The sequence below is a fragment of the Bos javanicus genome, chromosome 4 (genome assembly GCF_032452875.1).
Source record: "Bos javanicus breed banteng chromosome 4, ARS-OSU_banteng_1.0, whole genome shotgun sequence".
NCBI lineage: Eukaryota > Metazoa > Chordata > Mammalia > Artiodactyla > Bovidae > Bos > Bos javanicus.
Window position 1 is genome coordinate 10,466,817 of NC_083871.1, and position 26,228 is coordinate 10,493,044.

At 39.6% G+C, this 26,228-nt stretch overlaps 2 protein-coding genes across 3 annotated transcripts; one reads left to right on the forward strand and one right to left on the reverse strand.

Annotated features, from left to right (window-relative positions):
- Nucleotides 1-51: 51 nt before the first annotated feature.
- On the forward strand, nt 52-6,398 carry RBM48 (RNA binding motif protein 48). 2 transcript variants are annotated; one of them, XM_061413426.1, is made up of 5 exons: nt 52-264; nt 784-974; nt 2,472-2,617; nt 3,932-4,485; nt 6,084-6,398. In XM_061413426.1, exons 1-5 carry the CDS (start codon nt 154-156, stop codon nt 6,168-6,170), a joined length of 1,089 nt encoding a protein of 362 aa, XP_061269410.1. In that variant the 5' UTR covers nt 52-153; the 3' UTR covers nt 6,171-6,398. The 2 variants fall into 2 exon arrangements, with proteins under 2 accessions (XP_061269410.1, XP_061269411.1); XM_061413427.1 differs by lacking the exon at nt 784-974 and having other exon boundaries at nt 177-264.
- Nucleotides 6,259-26,166, reverse strand: LOC133245823 (calaxin-like). The gene is made up of 6 exons (XM_061413436.1): nt 24,489-26,166; nt 15,958-16,113; nt 14,643-14,747; nt 11,514-11,665; nt 9,153-9,257; nt 6,259-6,845 (listed from the first exon to the last, which is right to left on the reverse strand). The coding sequence occupies exons 1-6, from the start codon at nt 24,544-24,546 to the stop codon at nt 6,789-6,791; spliced, it is 633 nt and encodes a 210-aa protein (XP_061269420.1). The 5' UTR covers nt 24,547-26,166; the 3' UTR covers nt 6,259-6,788.
- Between the last annotated feature and the right edge of the window lie 62 nt (nt 26,167-26,228).

Consider the following 26,228-nt stretch of genomic DNA (forward strand, 5'->3'; position numbering starts at 1 on the left):
GCTTGCCGCCTACTTGCTCACAGGAAACGATGGCCAACCTTGTCGCTCCTTCAGCCAATCTCGGCGCGCCTTGACCCATCCCTCTCTCTGATTGGATAATCAGAAGGGCAACAGGCGGATGTTGTCGTCTCTGCGAGGGCCAAAGCCGGCAAGATGGCGTCGAGTGGAGGGCAAATTGGGGGCGTATTGGATCACCACGTCCAAAGGGCTGTGTGTGACTCGAGAGCCAAGTATCGGGAGGGCCGACGGCCTCGCGCTGTGAAGGTAAAGTGATTTTGGTTTCATTCGTTGTCGTCGGTAGCTTTATGTGAGCTGTAGCTTCACACGCCTAGTTAATGTAAATAAAGTCTTGAAAGGCTGCGGTCACACCCATTTGCTGGAGATGAGTGTGAGGAACGCCGGTACTCAGGTAGCAGATACTCTCGCGGCCTCTTTGGTCAACTGTTGGAGCTCCCTGAAAACGGGGTATGTGTTTTAGTCGTATCTTCCGGGTTTACAGTAGTGAATATTTAACTCTTTCCTGTAACATTTACCGAGGCAGCTTCTGAAGACATGTCGATTGGAGGCAGTCTATTATGTGCTTTAGCTCGAAGCCTTCACATGTAGGGTGAATTATTGTTTCTACAAAGAGAGGGGCAAAAAAAACCAAAAAACAAAAAACTTTTCTACAGACCTGAACAGAGTAGTTTTTGTTTTCAGTCCTTTTTTTTTTTTTTTTAAATAGTAACAGTTTGTCTTAGGCTTGTTTGTGAAATACATTTAATGTGTCTGCATCTCTTTTAGGTATATACAATCAATTTGGAGTCTTGGTACTTATTAATACAAGGAGTTCCTGCAGTGGGAGCAATGAAGGAATTAGTTGAGCGATTTGCTTTATATGGTACAATTGAACAGTATAATGCTCTAGATGAATACCCAGCAGAAGACTTTACAGAAGTTTATCTTATTAAATTTCTCAATTTACAAAGCGCAAGGTAATATGCAAGTTAAGCAGTGTCTCATTTCCTCTGTTCCCATTGCTATCATTTTGGCCTCCCTTATTCTTTCATGAATTACCCAGTAATCTAACATGGCTTTTAATTTTTTCCCAATATTCTTAATGTAAGTGTTAGCTTTATCAAAAGTCTGTCCATCAGGTCATCTCCATGCTTAACCATTTTCTGTCTTGTAGTGTGGTAGAGTAAAAACTGGGTTTGGACTAAGTTTTCAGGTTCCACTGCTTACTAACATCATGACCTTGGACAAGTTATTTAATCCCATTAAACCTGTTTTCCTGTTCTATAAAATGTGTATGGTAAAAAAGGTCTACTTACTGAAGTTGTATGAGGATGAAATGAGATAATCCACGTAGAGGGCTTAGCAGATGCGATGCCTCCTGTTCAGAATGCAGTAAACAACATGAGCTTGAATTGACCCCATCTTTTTTTTCTTCTCTATAGCATAAATCCTCTGCTGTAATAAGGGAAATATGAGATGCCTTATCTTATATTCTTGTCACTAATATGCTTCAAGCCCATCCTTCCCTGGCTGTTACAATTCACAGTTTCTGTGCTACAAATAGTACTGGGGTATATGGGTCATGTATTGTTCTCCAGTTGCTCTTATGTGTAATCTCACTCCCCTAACCAACTTGCCAGCTCCTCATGGTTAGGGAAGCATATTTTCTTATTGTGCATTCATTCCATGAAGCTTTTGCATCTCCCACACCCCTTTAACGATGAGCCAGACAGTGTGACATGTGGATTTGAATCCTGGCTCCACAAACCAAGGTGAGCTTGGACAAATGATCTCCCCATGCCTCAGAGTCATCATAGGGATGTTGAGAAGCGTGATTTCAAGTGAAGCATTTAAGCATTTAGGCCACTGCCTGGCACATGGTAAAATCTCAGTGAGTATTTCTTACCATTTTCCCTGGACACAGAAGTACTTAATTTTGTAGTAATTCCTGGCCAGTCATAGATGTTTAGTAAGTATACATTAAATGAATACAATCCTCTCCTTTTCTCGTTTACTGTTACATATTTGTGTCTCCTCCATTATTAATAATTGTAATATTTTTATTAATTTCTTATCTTTGAACCCCATTATAGGAACACATTGTGCTAAAAAGGCTAAGCTGGGCATGAGCTAATTCTTGAGGGCCTTTTAACACAGAATCTCTATTTCATGACCACAGATTGTATACCTCAGGCCAACCAGCTGAATCCTGTGTTGGTTAAAAGGAGTCTGGATATTTTTGGAAAACTTAGCTTAAAATCTATGAAGACTCTTGGGAGAGGGGAAGAAAGGCTCTGAAAGAATATGCAGTGGATCAGTAGGGTCAATACCATTCACGTGCAGAGCATCTTAACTCCCAAGACATAGGATTTATGTACACAACAAAATCTGGACTTTGCTTTTTAGATCAGAGCATTGTATACTAGTTAAGCTTTCACCCTAAGTAAACCATGATATTGTGAATTTCTGTTTAGGATAGCCAAGAGAAAAATGGATGAGCAGAGTTTCTTTGGTGGGTTGCTTCATGTGTGCTATGCTCCAGAATTTGAAACAGTTGAAGAAACCAGAAAAAAATTACGAGAGAGGAATGCTTATGTAGCAAGAATGACTAAAAATAAAGGTATGTAAAGCCTACTACTAAACACCTCCTATGTGTCAGGCATTTTGCTGAGTTTATCCTCCTAGAGTTTTCCCAGTCTAGTGAGTATAAGCTACGAAGTTTTTTCTTTACAGAATGTTATGTAATCTGGCCTGGGAAGGGATAGATGTTATTTCATGGAAGATTCCTGCAGGATGAGAAAGGTGGCTGAGTTCTGAAGGGAAAGTAGACGTTACTGAGAATGGGAGAGGGAGAGGAACAGATGGAAAGATGGGCCAGAGGAATAAATGAGTATCATGCATTTTCAGGAACTGTGAGTAATATATGATAACCACAGCACAGTAGCTTATGTGTGAATCTGAGATTAGAAAAGGGGACAGTAAGTGAATCCTGAAAGGCCTGTGTCCATGCTGAGGAATTAAGGCTTTGACCCCAAGACAGTGAGAAACAGCTTCGGATGTGCAGACCAGTTTGAACTGTGAATCTAAAACTGAAAACAGTGGGGAAATTCCACTGTTGATCAACACGAGCTGGCCAGATGCCCCGTGTTTCTAATCAAGTTGCCCTGGACACAAAATCCCAGTGCACAGAATGGAGTCATAGGATCTAGTTCATGGATTGTAGAACTAGAGGAGTCAGCACTGGACTATGATAGTATGTGTGGTCTGAAATCCGAATAATTCTAGAGGCTAAATTACCACATTTTCACCCTTTAGTTAAAAAGACAGTGTCTAAAAAGCTGTTGAAAATGATGAGTTTCTGGCTGGTTGGGTAAGGGGCACCTGGCTGTGTGAGGAGAGATGTGGGAAACTTACCTGAAACTTTGGCAAGAGCTGTTGGGAGCCTTTGGTCATTCGTAGGCACTGAACTATAATCTGTGTAAATGTGTAAAGAACTGGCTCCAGGAAAAACCTGTCCGTGTGGCAAAAGAAATGATAAACTATGGACCCAGCATATTGTTTCCTTTAAAAACTAAACACAAATTAAGCACAATACGTTCAAATAGTAAAAATACTTTGAAGATATAAAACGTTTTCTGTGTAATGACATGGAAAAACTCCCTAAGATGTAGAGTTAACTGGAAAGCAGAGAGATACAGAGAAGTGGGTATTATAGGAGAACAAGAGGGCTAAGTGGGAGGGAGAAGACTGGACAGATACCCTTTTTAGCTTTTAAACCATGTAAATACAGTACTTGTTCAAGAATAAATTTTTTAGGGTAGCATTCATTAACATCTTAATGTTTCTTTTTAAAGTTACGTGTTTCTACATGGTGAAAACAGTAAATGAACCATTTCTGTTTCCCTTTCCCTGCCTTTTAAATTGTAACATACAGATCATTACATGACAAAGAAGCATAAAGATGCAAAAGATTTTAGAGGGGCCTTCCATTCAAAGACATCTGGATTTCCTGCAGCCTCTCTGAACACTTCTACTGGGAACTCAGATCTTTGTCTTCCTTATTCTTCTGAGTTGCCTTTGTGTTATTTCTCCCCCAAGTGTAAATGTTCATCAGGAGAACGTGTAGACAGACCATCAAACTCCTCTCAGGATGGTAGAAACTTTGATGAAACACTGGGGCGTTGTGACCACTGTGACTCTCTGCAGAAAATGCAGATGAAAACTTTACAGAATTCACTGGCCCGCCCTGGCACACAGAAGGCTCTCACTCCTTCAGAGGCAGTTGACAGGTTTATGCCTAGGACAACACAGCTGCAGGAGCGGAAAAGGAGAAGAGAAGATGACTGCAAGCGTGAGACTCTTGCTGAAGCATGCCCAAGTAGCAAGGAGGTTATGATTGGCCCCCAGTTACCAGACATTCCTAAAGTGGACATGCATGATGACTCCTTGAATACAACAGCGAATTTAATTCGGAATAAACTTAAAGAGGTAAGATCGTTTAAAAAAGAAACTTTTAAGAGACAGTTTGGTTATAAGGACTAACAGCTAAGTGGAGAATTATTTGTAGGAACTTCAGTATTGTCATCTTTTTTTTTTTTTAGTATTGTCATTCTTTTTTTTCCATTTTTAATTTTTAGATGTATTTTCCTACAATTCTGTGTTGAAGTAACTGAATTTGACTTACAGATATGTATTTGTTTTGATACCTTTAATCCTTTCTTTAAGTATATTTTATGTTACTCTAGGTAGAAAATATAAAAGCAGTAGTTTCAGTCAGATCAGTCTATGAGAATGGAGCCCAGGCCCTCCCTTTTTAAACAAAACTATCCCTCTCCAGATAGTTGTAATATGAGCCAACGTGGAGAACTACTGCATTGAGGGGAAATTATTATAATTTATTTCTCAAGTTCACAATTATAAATTTAAAAATTCAAATGCTTATTTTGCTTCTTTGATAATCATAGAAGAAGGTGAGATTTCTAAAGATTAGGCCTGAAGGTCTGCATTTTAATTTCATATTTCTTAAGTAGACTAGACCTATTGATAAATTGTCCTCCTTAAGTAGTAGTTTTTTACTGTTATTTACATTATCATTTTCCATTTTCTAAGCACAAATAAAAGTTAATATTTGAGATAGCTTTTGAAAGATACCTTACTATGGGGCAAGTCTTTAGAAATCATCTGAAGGAGAAAGACCATTCTCTTGTACTTGAACTCGGGTTCAGAAAATGCTTCTCACATAGTGGTACATATATTTCACAAATGTGAGTAAGAAAGGCTAAGGGAGATTATTTTATGTACCTTTTCTTAACATCAAAGTTATATCCAGTTAAGGACGAGGAATTATTTTATAATAAAAACTGAGGGACCCAGTTTTTATGCTTAAACTTCTGTAGCATTGTTTTCGCTCGTGCTGGCGCCCAGCCTGCGGGTGTGATAGACTGAGACACAGACACACCTTACCAGAGCCGACTGTTTTCAAGAAAAAGTTAGGTCCACGTCCTAGATTTAGAAATTGTAGAAGAAAAATACTAAATACAGTTATGTCAGATTCTAGTAATTTTCCATTTTAAGTGAAGACTGTTGTATGTCCTTTAACTTAGATTGTCTACTTTGTTCTGATGTATTTGGTTTCATTTTTCCTTGAGAAATTGAGGATTCTAGCATTTTTGCTTATTTCTCTACATTTTTCCTCCACCATCCTGGCTGGACCCTCCTTGTCTCTGAATATATCAAACATTATCGTGTTTCAAGTTAACACAAAACCAGGGTATCTCTCTGTATTCATAAAATTACAAGTGACTTCAGAAAATAACAGCTCTATAAAGGAATGTTAAAGTAGAGCATACATTTACTTTTCTCCCCTCAAAATTTTTCTTGGCTTTAAAAATTTTACTCCCATCAGTATTTGGACAGAAAACTTTGCTCTGTGCCTAGACTGTAGGCTGCACCTTGAACCTGGGCTGACTGCCTTAAGTGTGGTGATGGCAAGGATTAAACTCCTGGGTGTACATCTTACCTCTTCTAATAATTTATTACTCTTCTACTATAAAAATTAAACTGTTGGTGGTTCTCTTTAAAACTAGGTAATTTCATCTGTACCAAAGCCTCCAGAGGACAAAGTGGAAGACGTGCATAGAAGTCGTCCTTTAAAACAAAGAAGAAGGATATAAATTGCCTGCAGTAAATTAATATTTTTAGAGGACTACTTTTTAGGCTGTCACTTGGATTCTTGAAGAGATTTTTACTGCTGGTATTAAAAATGCACTCTCTTCTTTGTAGTTTCATTCAAGCTACTTGTCTAATTTAGTTTCATCTTTTAAAATTAGTTTATCGTGAACAAAGAACATGCCAACCAATTATGTCCCTTTAAAAAAAATAAAACTTTTCCAGATCCTCCACTCCGTGATTTTGGTTACATCCTATTGGCTGGAATTGGGCCCACTGCTGTTCCTAACAGAAGAGTGTAGAATGTCAGATGTTTAGGTTTTCTATTTGTTTTTGAGGAAGCAGGAGAAAAGAGGATTGTGAATGGCTAATTCACAACATTTGCTCCAAGATCTAAGGTTGTTGGCTTAACTTAACAAATTAATTAGTTTATCATTACTTATTATATCAATTGATGTTATTTTGATCCATACTTAATATTATAGAAATCATTCATTACAACATTATTTCTCATGTTGCAGTCACTATATGTAAACCAATTGAAGCAACTATAGGTACTTTACAATATAAAGACAGGCGACCAGGATCTGTTTCTGATTTTAATAATTTTGGGTGAGTAACATTCAAAAACTAGAAGTCAGGATATGTTGGAATGCCAGGGCTTCAAAATCAAGACAACTCTGTAAAGCAAAAAAGTTAATAAACTGTTAGCACAAAGCTGAAATGAGAAGCATATATGCTTTAGTTAACTTCAAAGATAATTTACTTTGTCTGAGGCAGAAACAAATCCATATTTGTAAATGGTAGACTTTCACCACCACTTCCCACATTTTTTCCCTGTCAGTGGGCCACATAATTGGAGGTCCAAGTATGTCCAGGCTGTTTGCTGTTTTCTTTTTTTTGCTGATAACAGTAACCAGAAGAGGCCCATACCAGATGGTGTCCCTTTTTCTTCTCTCCCCATCCTAAGGGTCTCTTGCCTAATGGACTGAATTTGAACATAAAAGTTAGAAAGTTTCACCTTCGTTTATGATGTTATGCGAGCTTGCTAGGATGGCACTGCGTGGTGGATGGTATTAAAAGAAGCTGCAGGCAAGGGGACTGGCCCTACTTCCTTGTGAGATAATTACATACAGTTGACCCTTGAACAATGTGGCGTTAGGGTTGCTGACCCTCCACGCAAAAATCCACATGTAACTTTACAGTCTGCCTTCCATATCTGTTGTTTTGTATCCTCAGATTCAACCAACCGTGAATCATATAGTATGTATTTATTAATAGAAACAATCCCACATACAAGTGGACGCTCCCAGTTCAAACCTGTATCGTTCAAGGGTCAACTGTACTTTCTGTGCACTCTTAGTCAAAAAATACATTAGCAACTTCAACATAGACTTAGAGCAAGTTGCTGTCTAGATCAGGCTTTTCAGACTTTCAGGTGTTCTGAGTCTCTTCCTTGGGGTCTTATTAAAATGCAGATTTGGATGGTGGTGGCGGGGGCTGGTGGGTGATGGGACTGGGAAGTTGTTTAATGGGTATAGAGTTTCAGTTTGGCGAGATGAGCAGAGTTCTGGAGATTGGTTGCAAAATAGCATCAATGTACTTATCACTATTGAACTGTACACTTAAAACTGGTTAAGATAAATTTTATGACAGGTGTATTTTATGTCAATTAAAATTTTCTCTGATAGTCCTGAAGGGAGGAGCTGCTATGTGGGTTCTGTGTCCCTGACCTTTTCCATGACTGTGGAGGCCAGCATTCCTCCCCATCCCTGGCCACAGACACAAGATGGACCATGACACGGGAGAGAAAATGAACCTGAATTGTGTCACACACTAAAGAAAAAAAGATTCTGATTCAGCTGGTTTGAGGAGGGGTCTGAGAGTGCAGTTCTCACAAGTTTCTAGGTGATGCCAGTGGTGCACAGATTATACTTGGAGCAGTAAGACTCTAGATAACTGGGCTACGGATGGACTCTAGGGGAGCAGCTGAAGAACCTTGGTGGTTCCATCTGAACCTAAGTACTTACTCCAGCCTGTTATTCTATACTGTTTAACCCATCAGTCCTCTTAAAAAGTTTGCCTTTTACACATTGATTTTTAATACAGGTTTCCAGACAGTTAAAATGTGGGGATAAACTACAGCAGGACAAGCTGAGATGACTTAAGGATAGCTTGAAAGGGAAAGTGTCAGTTGCTCAGCCATGTCTGACTTTGCGACGCCATGGATTGTACCCTGCCAAGCTGCTCTTTCCAGGAATTCTCTAGGCAAGAATACTGGAGTGGGTTGCCATTCCCTTCTTCAGGGGATCTTCCCAACCCAGGGATCAAACCGGGGTCTCCTGCATTCCAGGCGGATTATTTACCAACTGAGCTATGAAGGATAGCTTAACATTATGCAAATTCATCCACAGAAATCACCCATCTAAATTACTGCAGAGAATAAAAAGTTTCTTCCTATATCATGTGTTTGCATGTGTTTCTTCCTATATCATGTGTTGCTCAAAGGAAGAATTAAGAAAGGAAATAGTGAAGTCAATTATCAGGCCGGCTCTTCTGGCACAGAAAACATTTGTCAAATTCAATACTTTTTGAGCACAAATAAAATACTATACTATGCATGTGTCCAAAATTTTTGAAAGTGTATTCTCATTGACAACAAATGAGAAAGAAAGCAAGTTTTCTCCTAGCAGTTGATGGTAGGTTCTTGCTGAATCCACCCTGTATTTGCTGTTGTATCTCAAGCAAGCCAGTATACCTTGGGTTTAGAGGGAGAAAATATGAACATCCAGAATATTAGGAATTGTGTATGATTAAGCTGGTTAAAAGCTGAGAGTCTTGGGTCCCAAATGCTAAGATGGGGCAGAGACCTTGATTGCTTGAACTTCAGCAGTAGGTTGGAACCCTATAGAGGTAAGTGTCTAGCAAGGATTTCTTTTCAGATCTTTGAAAATTTCCCCCAAGCCAATTCGCTGCTGCCACTGCACCTTTGCATCCGGTAAACACGGCCCAAACACTTCCAACAAAAGTCTGTCTTCTTTGACTGCTTTTTCAAAATCTGCAAAAGATATCCTGCCATCGTTGTCATAATCCTAGAGAGGAAGATGATTTCTTGGTAAATGACAGAGTAGTTAATTTTAATTCTGCATGGAAAATAACTGTAGAATAAAAGATTTTACCAAATCAAGTTCACACTTATGTAGGCACTACTTGCACACATCAAAAGATGCTTACTTATGGAGGCAACTTACTTTGTTCCTTTTAATCTAATACCTGATATTATGAATAGAATGTCCCTCCACATCTCCCAAATTAAAGCTCTAACCACTGCAATGGGATCATATTTGAAGGTGGGGGTCTTTGGGAGGTAAGTTTGGTTTAGATGAGGTCATGAAGGTGCCTGTGAGTAAAAGGAAGGCCAAAGCTCCGTCTCTCTGCCATGTGAGGACCCACTGAGGAGGTGGCTGTCAGCAAGGCAAGAAAAGAGCTCTCAGCCAGGAAGTGAACCTGCTGGCACTTTCATCTTGGACTTCTCAGACTCCCCGAATTGTGAGAAATAAACTCCAGGTGTTTACCCAGAGTATGATACTTTGTCATAGCAGCCCCAGCGTTACCTTAGACATACAAAACCCTGTCCCTCGGGCGGCTTCCCTGGTGGGCTGGCAGCTAGCATCCCGCACACCACAACTAAGACCTGGTGCGGCCAAATAATAATAAAAATCCTTAAAGGACTTCTATGCAAGTTGGGGAAATGAAACAGAAAATTAGAGGAAGCCCGTTACCATACTGCTACTTTTGTGATGGAAATAGTGCCAAAGATTCTTAAGCTTAGTCTTGTTTCACAAAGCATCTCTTAAACTTGAGACAAGGATATAACGTAAAATGTGTAAAAGTGAAGCTGCTTAATAAGGAGCAGGCACTGAGAGAGCAAGAAGGACTAGGATCAGAAGAAGCTAGCAGACCTGCTAGGCCCTTAAAGATGGTTGGGGTGTAGATAGGTGGCGAGGAAAAGCAGAGGAATGGCTCCACATGGATTATGACAGTAAGCCGGAATGCAAGTCAGGAAGCAGGCAGACCAGGCTGGAATGCAGTGTTCATGACAGGGACTATGAGAAAGTAACTAAATCGTGTGTGTAGATTATGAATAGTTTTAACTGCTTAATTCAATTTGGATTTGACTTGATGAGTCCTTATTTTTTCACTTCTGGGCATAACTAAATCAAGATTGCTGGGGGGCTCTTGATTTAAAGAAAGGTTTGAATAATTTTCCAGAAAAAGATTCACTCCATAACATTTTCTTTCCAAAAGAAGGGGCTGGGGGACTTCCCTTGTGGTCCAGTGGTTAACACTCCATGCTCCCAACACAGGGAGCCTGGCCAGGTTCAGTCGCCCTCTAGGGAACCAGATCCTGCATTCTGCAACTAAAGATCCCATGTGCTGCAGCTGAGACCCAGAGCAGCCAAGTAAAATTTTTTTTTTTTTTTTTAAGTATTTTAATAAAAGGGGGCATGGGTGTGGTACTGGGAAGGATACTGTCACTCAAGAAGTCTGCCCTCCCGCCTCTCAGTGGCTACTGAGCATTTCCAATGGAAGAGGACACCCTCTGGTCTGTTAGCTGAATCTGAGACTTGGCAGACCCCTCATTGCTTACTTCCTCAACTCCAAAGAGGTAGTGAGCTGGACCCTGGCAGCCTCAGAGTCTTAAACCATTGGTATCCAGTTTAGGGTCACAGGAAGAAGAAAAAGAGGTCACTATGGCCATAATCAAGAGGTGTTACTGGTTTCATTGAAAGATAAACTTTGCACCTCATTTTCCATCATGACCTTGTATAAACCTATCTGCACTTCAGTTTTCTCACCTGCAAAATAGAGATAATATTTTCTACTTCATACTGTTGTTTTGAAGATAAAACATGTTTAAATATTAAGCTTCTGTGAAGGGCCCAGCATGTAGTAAGCAGTTTATACGGGTTATTTCATTATAATGTGTGGAGATGGATGAGAAAGCAAAGGTCATGAAAAGAGACTACAGTGGCATTCAATTTTAAAAGAACTATGTCTATCACCCTCCTTCCCAGATAAGGAGGATTTACTGATAGTACAGTAATAAATAAAATTAACATTCATTTAATGTAGTGATTCATTTAATCACCCAGCCATCCCATAAATATTTATGAAGTAACCACTGTCAGCCAGGCACTGTTTTAGGCAATGGATAGAGCAGAGAACAAACAAGAACTCCTGCCCTCATGAAGGTTACATTCACCACGTAGGGAACCAAATCATTTCTTTAGCTTCCTCACATCCACTTGACTGGATATAACGAACTACAGCTTGTTTATTCTTACCATTTTCTTCAGGGCTATATCTACCAACTCTCTTATTCCTTCATCAGTCTCTTCTTCGGGTGACTGTTGGTGTAGACTGTTCTTCAACATGTCGTATATTCTCTCTCGAGAAATGTAACCATCACCATTGAAATAATAAACTTCAAAACAAACTTTCCAAAGCACAAGAAGTTTATAGATACGGATAAAAATAGTTAAAATGTCATTAGTCTTCTCAGTTATTTCAGTATGTAATTAAAGAAGGATAAAAACAGTTTACAATCTACAGTCCAGACTCAATGGACTCAGTGGACATGAATTTGAGCAAATCCTGGGAGACAATGGAGGACAGAGGAGCCTGGCGTGCTGCAGTCCATGGGGTCACAAAGAGCCAGACGTGACGTAGTGACTGAACAACAACATTCTACACAGGAGAGAATTTTATAAATCTTTCCACAAGACTAAATATCCTTTGTGAGATACACACACACACACACACACAATGTGTATAAATTCTTTCTTTTCATTTATACACATATAAATATGTATGTGTATCTTGCTGCTATAATTTCCTTCTTGCTGCTGCTGCTGCTGCTAAGTCGCTTCAGTCGTGTCCGACTCTGTGTGACCCCATAGACGGCAGTCCGCCAGGCTCCCCCGTCCCTGGGATTCTCTAGGCAATAACACTGGAGTGGGTTGCCATTTCCTTCTCCAATACATGAAAGTGAAAAGTAAAAGTGAAGTCACTCAGTTGTGTCCGACCCTCAGCGACCCCATGGACTGCAGCCTTCCAGGCTCCTCCATCCATGGGATTTTCCAGGCAATTTCCTTCTTACTCAGATTTAAAAAGCTAGTGTATACACATCACTATATCACTGACAAAAAACATATTTCAATATATTTGGGTAATGGGTAGTGAGTCTGTCATCTCCTTGGAGACTGCCCATTTCATTATCCCAAATGATCCATCTCTCCCTGGAGAACGATTTCCATGATTTCCACTGCACTATGTAAGCACTGCTACAGTTTCTCATAACTTCATCCCACACATGACCTTATTCAGGTCCTGGGCATATAGCAGTGAAGTAGTTCTTGAGTTAGTAATCTAGTTAAATGTTTTTGGAAAGAAAGGAAAGGAGCAGGGAGGGGAGATAGAGAGACAAGGAAAGAATGAAGAGCAAGATAGGAAGAAAAGAAGGAAGGGAGGAAGGGAGGGAGTGAGGGAGGAAGAAAAAGAACCAGGTATTAAATTCCAGAGTATCAGATTAGCTCTTTTGTTGCATTTTTCTAATATATAGCATATATGAGCTTGTGACACAACCCTACTAGAAATAGTATTTTCCCCAAAGTACCATATCTTGAAATATATAATACATGAAGTATTTTTAGGCAGTGGGATTAGAAAAGGGAAAAAAATTGATAGTGTGGTGCTATTCATTATATGCTGGCTTCCCTTCTGGCTCAGTGGTAAAGAATCCACCTGCCAATGCAGGGGACATGGGTTTGATCCCTGGTTTGGGAAGATCCCTGGAGAAGAAAATGGCAACCCACTCCAGTATTCTTGCCTGGGAAATCCCATGGACAGAGAGCCTAACAGACAACAGTCCATGGGGTGGCAAATGAGTCGGACACGACTTAAAGACTAAACAACAGCAGTTCATCATGTCCAGCTGCACTTTGTCACAAACCCTTTCACAAGAATTTACATTCATGAAACTTCACTTTTCATTTCTCAGTGAGACTTCTGTATAAGAACTCTGCAATTATAAGGAACAAGTGACTACTATACTTAATGGTATCCTGTGAAAATTAGACTGGAGAAAAGTGGGGGAAAAAACATGTAAGTGAAAAAAGGAATTATACAATGTTGTATGTCAATTGGAGAAGGCACTGGCACCCCACTCCAGTCCTCTTGCCTGGAGAGTCCCATGGATGGAGGAGCCTGGTGGGCTGCAGTCCATGGGGTCGCAGAGTCGGACACGACTGAGCGACTTCACTTTCACTTTTCACTTTCATGCATTAGAGAAGGAAACGGCAACCCACTCCAGTGTTCTTGCCTGGAGAATCCCAGGGACGGGGGAGCCTGGTGGGCTGCCGTCTATGGGGTCGCACAGAGTCGGACATGACTGAAGCGACTCAGCAGCAGCAGCAGCAGCATGTAAATTATACTTCAATTTTTTAAGTATAAAAAAAAGGAAAAAAAAAGACCTCCCTCAAATAAAACATAGAAACAAAAGTCATAAATGTCAAATACAGTTGGTGAGTCTTTAAAATGTTACTATCATTTTTAAAACATGTATTTAACTTAGAGATTTTCTTTTGAACATCCCAAATCCAGAATCAAGTGGCAGAAGGGATAAAAATTTGCTTGCATACTCAGAACTCTGCAGTTTTTCCTAAGTAATTTGATATCTGTTCCCTTGAACACTGTTGTTTAAAATTGTTCCTATTCTCTTTCTAGGTTTCACACCCTGGCACAGGAGGTGTCAAACAGAAAACATGCATCACAGCAGTGGTACAGGTGAGGTGAGCCAGAGCTAGCTCTACAAAATTGTGAACTGGGAGCCTTTCGTCTTTGGAAGTCCTGATGATGCTTTTCTGTAGGAAGCTCCTTCCTTTGGGACTGCGTTGCCTCAGTCTCACTCCCTCTCTATCCGCCTGCACTCACTCTAACAGTAGAGTGTTGGTGTCTGACAGTTGTGTGCTTTGCCTTGTTGCGTGTTCATCCCTCATACTTTCTCTGAGGAAAAGGCAAGCAGTAGTCCCGCTGTGAACTGCACGGCTGCCCATATTCAAGGCCCATTTCCTGCTGAGCCCAGACACAGCCCCAGAGTGCTCAGCCTTGCCTATGATCATAGTTGGCACCCGTCCTGACCTGTAGCTGCTGTTATTTGCCCAGGCCTTGAGCCAAAGAGCCATCCTGGTGGTATTTGATTGTTACAGAACTAGTAAAGTAAGTGTCCTGGGTCTGGGGACTCTCCTATGAAATAGGTCACCCATTTCATCTGCCTTTTTTTTTAAACTCTCATGAACTAACTTTTGCAAGAGTGCTATAGAGAATAACACTGAGTTTATGTTTTTTAAAAAATAATTTATGGATTAAATATAAAGTTGACAATATATATGTTAAAATTTATATAGAAATCTTATACTTCAGCTTTTCTTCAAAAGTCCCTCGAAGAAACACTGATAGTCCTTTAACCCACTCTTTCACATTTATATAGTTATCATTGTCTTTGTCAAATGCAAAAAATACTGAAAGAAAAAGAATGTGTTAGTGTATTGTAATTTATAGCTATTATTCAAGAGTAGTATGAATAGAGAAAAAAAAAAGTATTTCCTCCCAAAAAGAGGGGGACAAAAGAGGGGCACAATCTTTCTTGAAAGAATCAAAAATAACCGGAAGTATATTTCCAACAGATTTTACAGAAAGAAGCCATTCTCCTCCCCATGGTTAATGATGAGCGTCACTTGTGATGTTTTGTATGGCTATTTTGAGGAACAAAGACCAACAATGTAGATAATCAATGTGATAATTTTTTCTACTCTGAAAAGAGTGGTAAAATCCTGTTCTAAAGAATTTGTATTATACCTAAAGATCAATTAGTAAAATAATACATTATTTTTGAAATTACCAATGAAATCTTGGTATTTCCCTATGGAAAATACAATACTGTTTACTCTTTTGGGGGTAATGGAAACATTAGTTATTTTGACTATGGACTTCCCAGGTGGCTCAGTGGTAAAGAACCCACCTGCCAAGCAGTAGATGCAAGAGATGAGGGTTCAGTCCCTGGGTTAGGAAGATCCCCTGGAGAAGGAAATGGCAACCCACTCCAGTACTCTTGCCTGGAAGGTTTCATGGACAGAGGAGCCTGGTGGGCTACAGTCCATGGGGGCTGCAAAGAGTCGGATGTAACTGCAGACCACCACATGACGTGATAAAGTTTTCATGGTGTCTACACACATCAAGACATCAAATTGAACCTAAAAGTTTGTTATCGAAATTGACTGGATCACGTTATACAGTTTCCTATTTTAAATATAAAATTAAGTTTTTCAATACAGTCAGCAATTTTCTTTTTGTGTGTGTTGAAGAAGTCAACATGACTTGACATGTTTTACATGTCTACAGCATATGAATCCAAAGACAATGGAAACCACAAACTTACCTTTCAAAAAGAATACTGCTAGCTTCTTTAGTTCATTACTGGTTCTTTCTCAAAGTACTACAGCTATGAGACAACTTGAGTGAGTTTATAATAAAATCCATCCTCATGATCAAATTTACTGTTCTAAATCAGTAGCACTACCAGAATTATATTTATAGTTTTTGCATTAAAAAATTTCAGTCTTTGGTGAAAACTGAATATATGTGTGTATATATATATATATGTGTGTGTACACACACCCACACACACCTGCCATCTCAGCTTGGCCCATTTCAGTCTCCATGACTCCTTACCCCTATTCATTAGCACATCATCAGTCATTCCAAATATGCTGTGCAGGATCACTCGAAATGTGTTACGATCTAGTCCAACGTTAGCAAGTTTCACATCACCTCGTCCCACCACGTTGTGAAAAATTCTTATGAGACACTCTATTTCACTCTTTTTGACTGTAAAATTAAAATACAAATACAACTTAGATTTAACCTTTGAGTTCTTCAACCCAATAAAATATATTTTACTAATTAGCTATTTTGTTTTTCTAAAGTACTAGTGGTTTAAAAACTGTGACATGGACTTGTTACTTAAGAGCTCACACAATCAAGATAGATGCCACTCAGATGTCTCATTAAGACAGTATATAAATGTTAAATTATGTCATTTGACACTCACCACTATAGACATGTGAAGAGAAATCTGTATGAGAAAGAGTTGTGCTATTTTCATGAGAGTAGACTTTGAACTGAGCCTTGAAGGATGCAGAGCATTTATCCAGAAAGGAATCTATTCAGGGTGGTAAAGAAGTGGAGAATTCCAGGAAGAGTAGGAATAACATGAGTAAAGGAAAGAATTGAGATTGAGGTTGAATATGTTTTGCTGGGAGCACAGCAAGTTGGAAAGAAGTGAAAAACAAGACTGAATTGGACAGGCTGTTGAAAGAGAGCCTTGAATGCCTGGTCAGGAGATTAACATTTATTTTACTGGAGCAGGCTTTCTTGTGGTATCATCTTTGCACCCCTCTGTATGAAAATCATCCACCTCTCATTGCTTGTCAAAGGCCTTGCCCCAGACCTACTAAGTCACAGTTGCTAACAGTGGGTCCAGGAGCTACCTTTGAAACAAAAGCTCAGCTAATTCTTCTATGCTGTAAGGGTTGAGAAGTGGTTTAAGAAAACCCACCTGGCAAAGTTGTATTGAAGGGGAAAACTGGAAGCCTAGAAGCCTGGCTGCAGCAATAAACTTTGGTTGCTGCTGCTGCCAAGTCGCTTCAGTCGTGTCCGACTCTTTGCGACCCCATAGAGGGCAGCCCACCAGGCTCCCCCATCCATGGGATTTTCCAGGCAAGAGTACTGGAGTGGGGTGCCATTGCTTTCTCCAAAGCTTTGGTTAGGACCACAGAAATGAGGTCAGAAAGCAGGTAGGGAGCCTGATACGCTGTTTAAGAAGCACGTAGGTGACTCTAATGCCCTGTCCGATGGGTTGGGGTACTGGACTTAAGTATCTGGGTTCCCCTTCCATTTCTTATCCTACATAGCTGACTTAACACAATTCAACTTCTTTATGCCTCAGAGTCCTCACCTGTAAAATTTGAGTATTATTCTAGATGATCTCTGAGATTCCCTCAGTTTCTAAAAGTCTGATTCTATGAATGAAAGATAATTTGAGAGAACTAAGAGTTAGGAGGGAAGCTGGTTACTAGTTCTATTTCTCTCTTCCTTCTGCTCTCTCCCTCTTTTGGGGACGGTGGAGGGAGAAATATTTTCTAGATTTTGTTTTTGAGATGATTTCAAGTTACCCAACGAAAACCAATGAGAACTGACAGCAAATATGCAGTTTACATTAGGGTTTCTAACATGGTCAGAATGACTTGGCTCTTAGGGTAAAGGTTGATAAATCTACAGAATAAACAATTAAGATACCTAATATTATTTATCAACTGAATTAGATTCTCAGTCTTCATACATGGCCCCCAAATTTGACATAAAGGTCATTTTTATCCATCTAATAAGCATTTATTAAGGGAATCCCATGAACCTAGGCAATGAATACACCATCATTTCTGCCCTTAATTTATTACACTTTGGTCAAGAGACAAAGAAGTGAAATAAACGTGTTACAAACACTATGATTAAAGTGTTTGGTAGTGATCCAAAGAAAGGAATCATTAAGTGGGGAAAGGCAGTAAGTGAATAAGAAGGGGCTCCAGGAAGAGGTGTCACTTGAGCTAAAGCAATCACAGGAGTAAGCATTTACGAGAGGAGGCAGTTTGAAGGCAGGGTGGCATATTCTCAGAGCCACAGATGGTTTGGTGCAGCTAGGTGGCAGAACCGTTTGACTTTACAGAGGGGCTCATTGAAACTTTTGGCTGCCAAGTTAACAGGATCAGATTTGCATTTAAGGAGGATCACTTTGGCAGTGGATTCTTGGAACTGCCTTATGAATGGTCAATCTAGATGTGACAGGTCATCTTTTCCCAGATACTTTTAAATTCTGTCGCACTCATATGCTCTTCTTACAATGAGACTTCTGATACTTCTCCCTTAGAAAGATGGGACTTGTGTCTCCTTCACTTAAAACTAGGGGGATTTTTTGACCACCATTTCAACCAAGAGTACAATAGAAATAAAGCAACGTGACTTTTCAAGACTTGGTCACAGAAGGGGCTGCAAGTGCTCTGAGGACAAAAACCATCCCCCCCACCCCCTTTATGGAATATGAGGAGAAACACAGCTCAGGTGTGTGGACACACTGTATGGTGTAGATATTACACTAATGTTTGCCTGAAACTAGCCCTGCTCAACTCTGATGGAGAATTAACATTTGAGTAATATGGTGTACATATTACACTAATGTTTGCCTGAAACTAGCCCTGCTCAACTGTGATGGCGAATTAACGTTTGAGTGTTACAGCGACGTGAAATGGCCATCTGAAGAAAGTGAGTCAGGAGGCAGGAACTGCTCTGAATCAAATGCTAACAAGTTATCCAGCGAAATAATCAAGGATTTTAAACACAATCTGCAGCAGGTAGTAACTTTCTCTGAGTTTTATCTATGCAGCTCATTATATCTAAAGACCTTACATGTGTGGTCAAAGAACCCCTGTAAATGATACTTGAGAAATTGTGGGTAATGAGAATGGTGTTCATAAACTAGAGATTGACCCATTATTTATTAAACTTTTTAGTTTGGAATAGTTGTATTTTATGTAAGAGATGCACCCAGAGTAAGATTCCCATAAAACTCTTCACTGTTTCTTCCTGCTGACATCTTACATAACCATGGGGCATTTGTCAAAACTAATACACTGACATCGGCACATTATTACTAACTATAGATTTCACCCATTTTTCCACCAATTTCCTTTTTATTCTAGGATCCCATGTGGGATCCATTTGGCTGTCATGTCTCCTCCAATCCTGCAAGTTTTCAGTCTTAGTCCTTTTCATAACCTTGACAGTTTTTATTTTGCAGAATGTCCCTCAATTTAGGTTTGCCTAATGCTTTCCTCATAATTAAATTGTGATTATGTTTTGGGGAAAAGTACTAGAGGGATAAAGTGCTGTTCTTGTCACGTATCAGATACATGACACTAACATAATGTATCACTGCTGCTAAGCAGGATCACGCAGTTAAGTCAGTCTAGTTTCTCCACTGAATCTACTTCCCCTTTCTCTAATCTATTCCTTAGAAGCCAGTCTCTCATGATAAAGGTTTAATTAAACTCCACTCCAGTACTCTTGCCTGGAGAATCCCATGGATGGAGGAGCCTGGTGGGCTGTAGTCCATGAGGTCGCTAGGAGTCCAACAGGACTGAGCGACTTCACTTTCACTTTTTCACTTCCATTCATTGGAGAAGGAAATGGCAACCCACTCCAGTGTTCTTGCCTGGAGAATCCCAGGGACGGGGGAGCCTGGTGGGCTGCCGTCTATGGGGTCGCACAGAGTTGCACACGACTGAAGTGACTTAGCAGCAGCAGGAGCAGCAGCAGCAAACTCCACTTCACAGGGAAAGGGTATTTATACTATTAAGATCTTCAAAGGAAGATCTGTCTCTTTTCCATTTATTGAATCATTTACATCTGTATGAAGTCACATATACGTATTTTAGGCCGGTACTGTGTCACTTATCAATAATTTCGCTGCCCAAGTTGTTTCAGCCTTTGGCCACTGGGAGCTTTCAAGTTGGCTCTTCTGTCTCTTTCACATGCCCTCACCCTTTTGCAACACTTCCTTGCTTTCTGGCACTGCTTGCCAGTCCCATCTTGTATTATCCGTGTGAAATAACGGGCAGAAAAAAAAAAAAATTGGTCTCTCTCCTTGGTTTCTGTCACAGAGCTCCTAAATCCCTTAGCATTTCCTTGTTTACAGGAATGTCTTTAGTTCTAATGAGGGGACTGTTGGTTCTTCCTAGGTGGGAGCTTGTCACCAGAAAAACCAAGTCATGTTTAAAAGCGTGGAAATTCTAGTTCCACCTCCATCCTTCTCCAGAGGGGGGCTGAAAATTGAGTTAATGATCTATCATGGCTGTGTAATAAAACCTCCATAAAATCACCCAAAAGTGGAGCTTCTGGGTTGGTGAACACACAAAGGTGTCCAGAGAGAGCCTGGAAACTCCACACCACTTACCACATACCTTGCTCTATGTATCTTTTCCATCCAGCTACTCAATCATATCCTTTAATAATAAATCGGTAATCTGGAGAGTAAGCTGCAGCCTGAGTTCTGTGAGGTGCTCTAGCAGATTAACTGAACACAGGAGGGGTCATGATTTGTAGCCAGTTGGTCACAAGCATAATCATCTGGACTTGTGATTGACATCTGGTGGGGTACTGTCTTGTAGGAATGAACTCTTAACCTGTAGAATCTGATGCTCCCCTGGTAGTGTTAAACTATAGGGACACTCAGCTAATGTCACAGAGAACTGTTTGTTGGGGAAAACCTCCACACAGTTGGGAGACCACGAGTATGAGTACGGTGGTGGCGCTAGAGTAAAGCCTGTTCAGCAGCCACAGCTAGGAAATATGCACGTACACAAACCTATGTATGCACACATATTGGCTCCTGTTACTACGTACCACAGACATAGGAAAAGCCACATACTGGACTAGTGGGCCCTTAGGCGGTCCTGGTCTAAGTCCTAAAAAAGATAATCAATTGTATTAAAAACTCCTATGTGCCCAGAAAAGACAGGCTCATGAGTTTACAAAGTCAAACCATACTACATTTAACTATTTCCTCCATCTGGTAGGAGTGGATCAGGGAAATTTAGTTCGCTAAATACTTGGGATTTTAGCAAAATCTTGTTACTATCTATTCAGTAACAAGTAGAGCCTAGGACCGGAGAAGGCGATGGCACCCCACTCCAGTACTCTTGCCTGGAAAATCCCATGGACGGAGGAGCCTGGTGGGCTGCAGTCCATGGGGTCGCTAGGAGTCGGACATGACTGAGCGATTTCACTTTCACTTTTCACTTTCATGCATTGGAGAAGGAAATGGAAACCCACTCCAGTGTTCTTACCTGGAGAATCCCAGGGACAGGGGAGCCTGGTGGGCTGCCGTCTCTGGGGTCCGCACAGAGTCAGACACGACTGAAGCAACTTAGCAGCAGCAGCAGCAGAGCCTAGGACAATGGTAATCTCGCAATACATGTTTGCTAAATACATGATAATCAATCACTTGTAAACTGGAAAAGTTAAGGAATATGCTCGATGAGAGTCAAGATCCAGAGTAGGTCTGAGATGCCAAAATGATCAGTTGAATGAAACCACATGACACTACTAAGAATAATTTTAAAATTCTTCATTTATCTTTAAAAAAGTTTGCTAATGTACGTAAGTATAAAAATGACAATCTGTGTGAAAACGACTAGGTCAATTCCCAACTCACTGTCAAAATGGGATTGACATTAGGCTACGGAATTGAAGTCTGAAGAAAAGACAATTCAGATCAGGATCCTCAAACTTTATAGTGTCTAAGAATACATGAAGTGAACACTCTGGAGGTTTGGCACCACTGATAAGAGATTTTTAAAAATACACTAAGGGTGGTACCCAGGGATCTATATTTTCAGTATTAACCTTTAGGTGATGCTGATGGGGGAGCTACTCCTACCATACTACAAATACGAGGTCATGGCCACTGTCAACTACAGAATGTGTGGGCCCAATGCAAAATGAAAATGCAGGTCTCTAATTTAAAATGAATTTTCGGACTGGATCTGGTGGTCCAGTGGTTAAGACTCTGTGCACCCAATGCACGGGGCCCTCATCAGATCCCTGGCCAGGGAACTAGATCCTGCATGCTGCAAGAAAGAGCAAAGACTCAGCAGGCCACAACTAAGACCTGGCACAGCCAAATAAATACAAGGGAGAATAAAAAAAAAAAAAAAAAAATTTAAGTCAGTGTTAGCAGAGCCTTAAACTTAGCATGGGGCCCTATAAGAACACACAGGTTACACACCCATGAAGCCACTTACTATATACCATGAGATAATTATCTGCCTCCCCCATCAGATTAAAGGGCCATTATCTGGAAGAGGGAATAACTTCTTTGCATGACTCTACAGCAGCAATGTCTAATAGAACTTCCTGAGATGATGGAAATGTTCTGTATCTGTGCTGTTCAATTTGGTAGCCACAACTCAGTTGCTGCTATTAAACCCTGAAAAGAGGCTCATGTGACCAAAACTGGATTTTAAGTTCTACATATTTTATTTAAATAGCCACATGAAGCTAGTGGTTACTATAATGAACAATGTAGCTCTAGAGAGCAGTATTCATGAAGACAGAAGTCATATTAGCTCTAGAACACAGAACAGTCTAGATCTGTTAGGGAAAAAAAAGGAAACAGCTGTTTAGCAAGGTAGTGAATTTCCTTTGTGAGGTCACTGGAGGTGACTGGCTGACGATCTGAGCAGAGTCACGCAATGGTAATGGCTGGATGGCCATGTGGCACTTGAGGGGCCTAGCAAATTATGAAGGCTCCCTCCTAAGAAGCTCTAAAGCAAAGCCCAGGAAAAATCGCTTCAACTTTCTGTCACACAATTAGAACACCAAGAGAAATAATAAAGACAGTCGCTTCTTGGGATGGCCAAAGCAGCAATACCCATCATCAACCAAATTCTAGTCTTGAGAGCACATTGTCTATCCTGGTCTCAACTGGAAGGACTCAAGAACTGATTTCAACAACCTTTCATTGTGCCTTTACTATGGTACAACAGGATACAGAAGGACCATCAGGGACTAGTATAATGCTGACTTATTTGAAAAAATAAAGATTGAGTATACATCAGACTAGCTCAGCCCCCACAAATAGTCCACTAACTGGGTGACTTTACACAAACAACTTAATCTAAGATGCAGTTTCCTCACCTAAGAACATGGATAACATCACCTACCTCAATTCATCTGTTTCAAGTAAAGACAATGGACATAAACCATTTTGCAGTATCTTGCCAATGAAGAGCTCAACAAACATCAGCTGTTAATAATCTGGTTATCCTGGTCACTAGCTGTTCAAGTATTTAGGGTCTGAACTGTTAACAGTAACTTAAGAATTATTAAGTGTCAAAAACTTTGGAATAAGGAAGGAATGCAACTTCTTTTTTTTCTAAACAGCTATATCTTTTTTGTAGAAGACTATATGGGATATGGGGCTCATTAATTTTTTTTTTCTCATTAAGTTTTACATACTTGTATTTACTGATTATTTCAGAGAATTGCTTTCAAATATTAGTAACAAATAATGGTTTTAAACACACATATGGGTAGCAGACACCTCTAAAAATTTCATCAGGAAGGGAAGGGAAGTCAGATTTTCAAAGTAAGCATAATTCCCTTTGAATGCTCTAAAACTCAGGCTATTAACAGCAGGCATGTCTTACTACATTCAACACTAGGTAAATCTGCTGAATGGATTTTTCGGTAGTAGGACAACTACTGGTGGACTGATGTCTATGGGGTCACGCAGAGTCGGACACGACTGCAGTGACTCAGCAGCAGCAGCAGCAGGACAACAGGAGTAAAACAGGGCCCAGGAGTGCTTGAGGAGCTTAGATCATTTAAAATCCAACCAAGAAAAGAGAAAACTGAATTACATCCACAATGAGAGGCTTAAACAAGGTAGTGACCATCCTGCCAAAGTCACACAAGGAAAACTGGAAGTGCCCAATAATGAGGCCGTAAAGCTGGCTGAAATAAAAGTACTTCCTCAAAGTCTAGAAATAAATTCTTAGAAATCAGTCAGGATTGCTTGTGGTCAGGCTTTAGAAACAAAGATTTACAAGATTACTTTTTAAAATCTGGCAGGGCAAGGAATTCTAAAAAAAAAATCTATTAGTTTTAATAAACACTTGCCATGTGCAAAAGTAACAAGATATTTAACATCTAAAATACCTTATGTATCTCTATCAATCTTGTGAAGTACAGCAGTCATCTGCTGCTATGGCTTTTGTGCCAGAGAACTCAGGGAAGTTGTCACAGTAAACCTTTATACTTTGAAATCTCTTATTAAATTTCAGACTATAATAAAATCAGAACTCCGTAGGCACATAATCCTTTAGCATTTACACTGTCACATAAATTCTCAAGCTAGGCTTCCCACATATGTAATGTATTTTAGGACACCTGATGACTGAAATATTTTCTATGTAAGTGCAGGGATTTTCATTCACTTACTACCGATATTTTTTAAATGACCAAAATATTAGATAGAAAATAGGAGAACTCTACTTTGTGGTTATAAAGCACTTGCTCATGGCCAACTACCAATGTTTTTATTTGACTGAAGATGTTCAGGCAGTGCTGGGTATCTGGTCAGTACTTACAGCTATTGACACTCTTACTGATGGATTCCACCAGTCTCTTCAGAACCTTCTGGTCCATGTCAAGTGTGGCTTCAAAACAATGAAGACTTCTCAGACAGCCTACTTCCAAGCCTGGGCGTCCTGAGTTGCCACTGATTCCACAACTCACCACTCCACACCAACACAGAATGTGACCATGGCAATATCCCAGCAACCAAATATAGAAGGTTCTCAAGTAATTGGAAAAATATGCAATAATGGCAGTGATTTCATTAAAGTTATTGTGATCTGAAATATTACAGCTAATCCAATTTTGATTTTTGTGGTTCAACACCACTTAAAGTGGTATCTAAAAGTATTGCCACTTATATTTCCTGAGAACAAATTCTACAGTTGAAAATGTTTATGGATGAACACATAACAATAAAGACCTTATCTTTAAGTAGAAATAAAATAACTTCCTAGGCTATAAAGAGCTCCTTCAAAGGTTATATATAACCTCCTCTGAAAACTCTAACCAAGTACCTTCTCATGATAAGCAAACAGAGGCCTCAAACTGGGAACTTTAGAGAAACATAAAATCCTCACATTTACCCCTCCAACTTATCTGACTGACTGGTGGGAAAACATAGTATGATTATGTCAAAGCTGGCCAAGACGGTAACTGTTCTCATGTCTACTGTCGAATCCTGGTATAAAAAACAAATATCTTTTTGTGTATGTCTGCTGGTCTTCACTGTGGTAAGGCAAGGAAAAAAAAGTACTAAAATGACTTTCAGAATCTAGAACAATGTATTCTTACTAAATTTTAAATAACATATAAAAACAAATTAGGCAAATACAACTGGGAAAAAAGCAAAACTCACAAAACTTTTCTTAAGGAAATGCCAAATGTTCACTGATTTTAAGTTGAAAACTGGCAAGTTTTAATAACTGTTCTTAGTGGCTAGTCAATTGTTCTCCATGAAATTAAAAGAAAATTAGGCTCTTAGCACATCTTGACTGGAAGAATATGAATCCATACTCTGGATAAAATAAATACAGAATAATCTGAGGGTATTTTAAATACCTAAATATACTAAGAGCAACCAAAGGAATTCAAAACAATCAGAAAAAGGTAGCACCAGGTATAAATTCAATTTCTCAGCCCAGACACTTATCAATTTTGTTGCAGTTACCTTGGCATCAGTATCCAAATAACATGTTTTATGTTTATAAAATTAGTATATAATTATTTAAGAAAAATGAGTTTGGTGGAGGGAGAAAGAGATATTATTAACTTGCACATAATATCACCTGTTCAAATTTTCTTGTATACCTTTTAGAAGACTGTTAAGGCTACCACAAGAAGACCAATGAAAAAGTAGTTTCCTAGACAGTCAGCACAACTTGGAAAGAATACAATTTTTGCCAAATCACCTTCTCCTCCAGTCTAATAAAATGAACTGCTGCTTTTAGTGGTACGTAATCATCCTATACTGGACCAGTCTGTATACTTTTATGTTCAAAGCAAATCTGATCAACAAGTAACTTGATACATTTGTCCTATCCTTTAGCACTCCATGAACAATTCTGAGAAACTTCTTTTAGGATAAAAAATGTCTCCCCAATTTGCTGTGTACTTAAACCTTGTAGATTTCTTTAAAAAGGAAAGATTATGAAAATTCAAGCATAAAATTTAGGGAAATTTGCTAAAAATCTGGGGATATGTCTTATCCATCTACCACTTCATACTTAATAGTGTTTCTTAATGTTTATAAC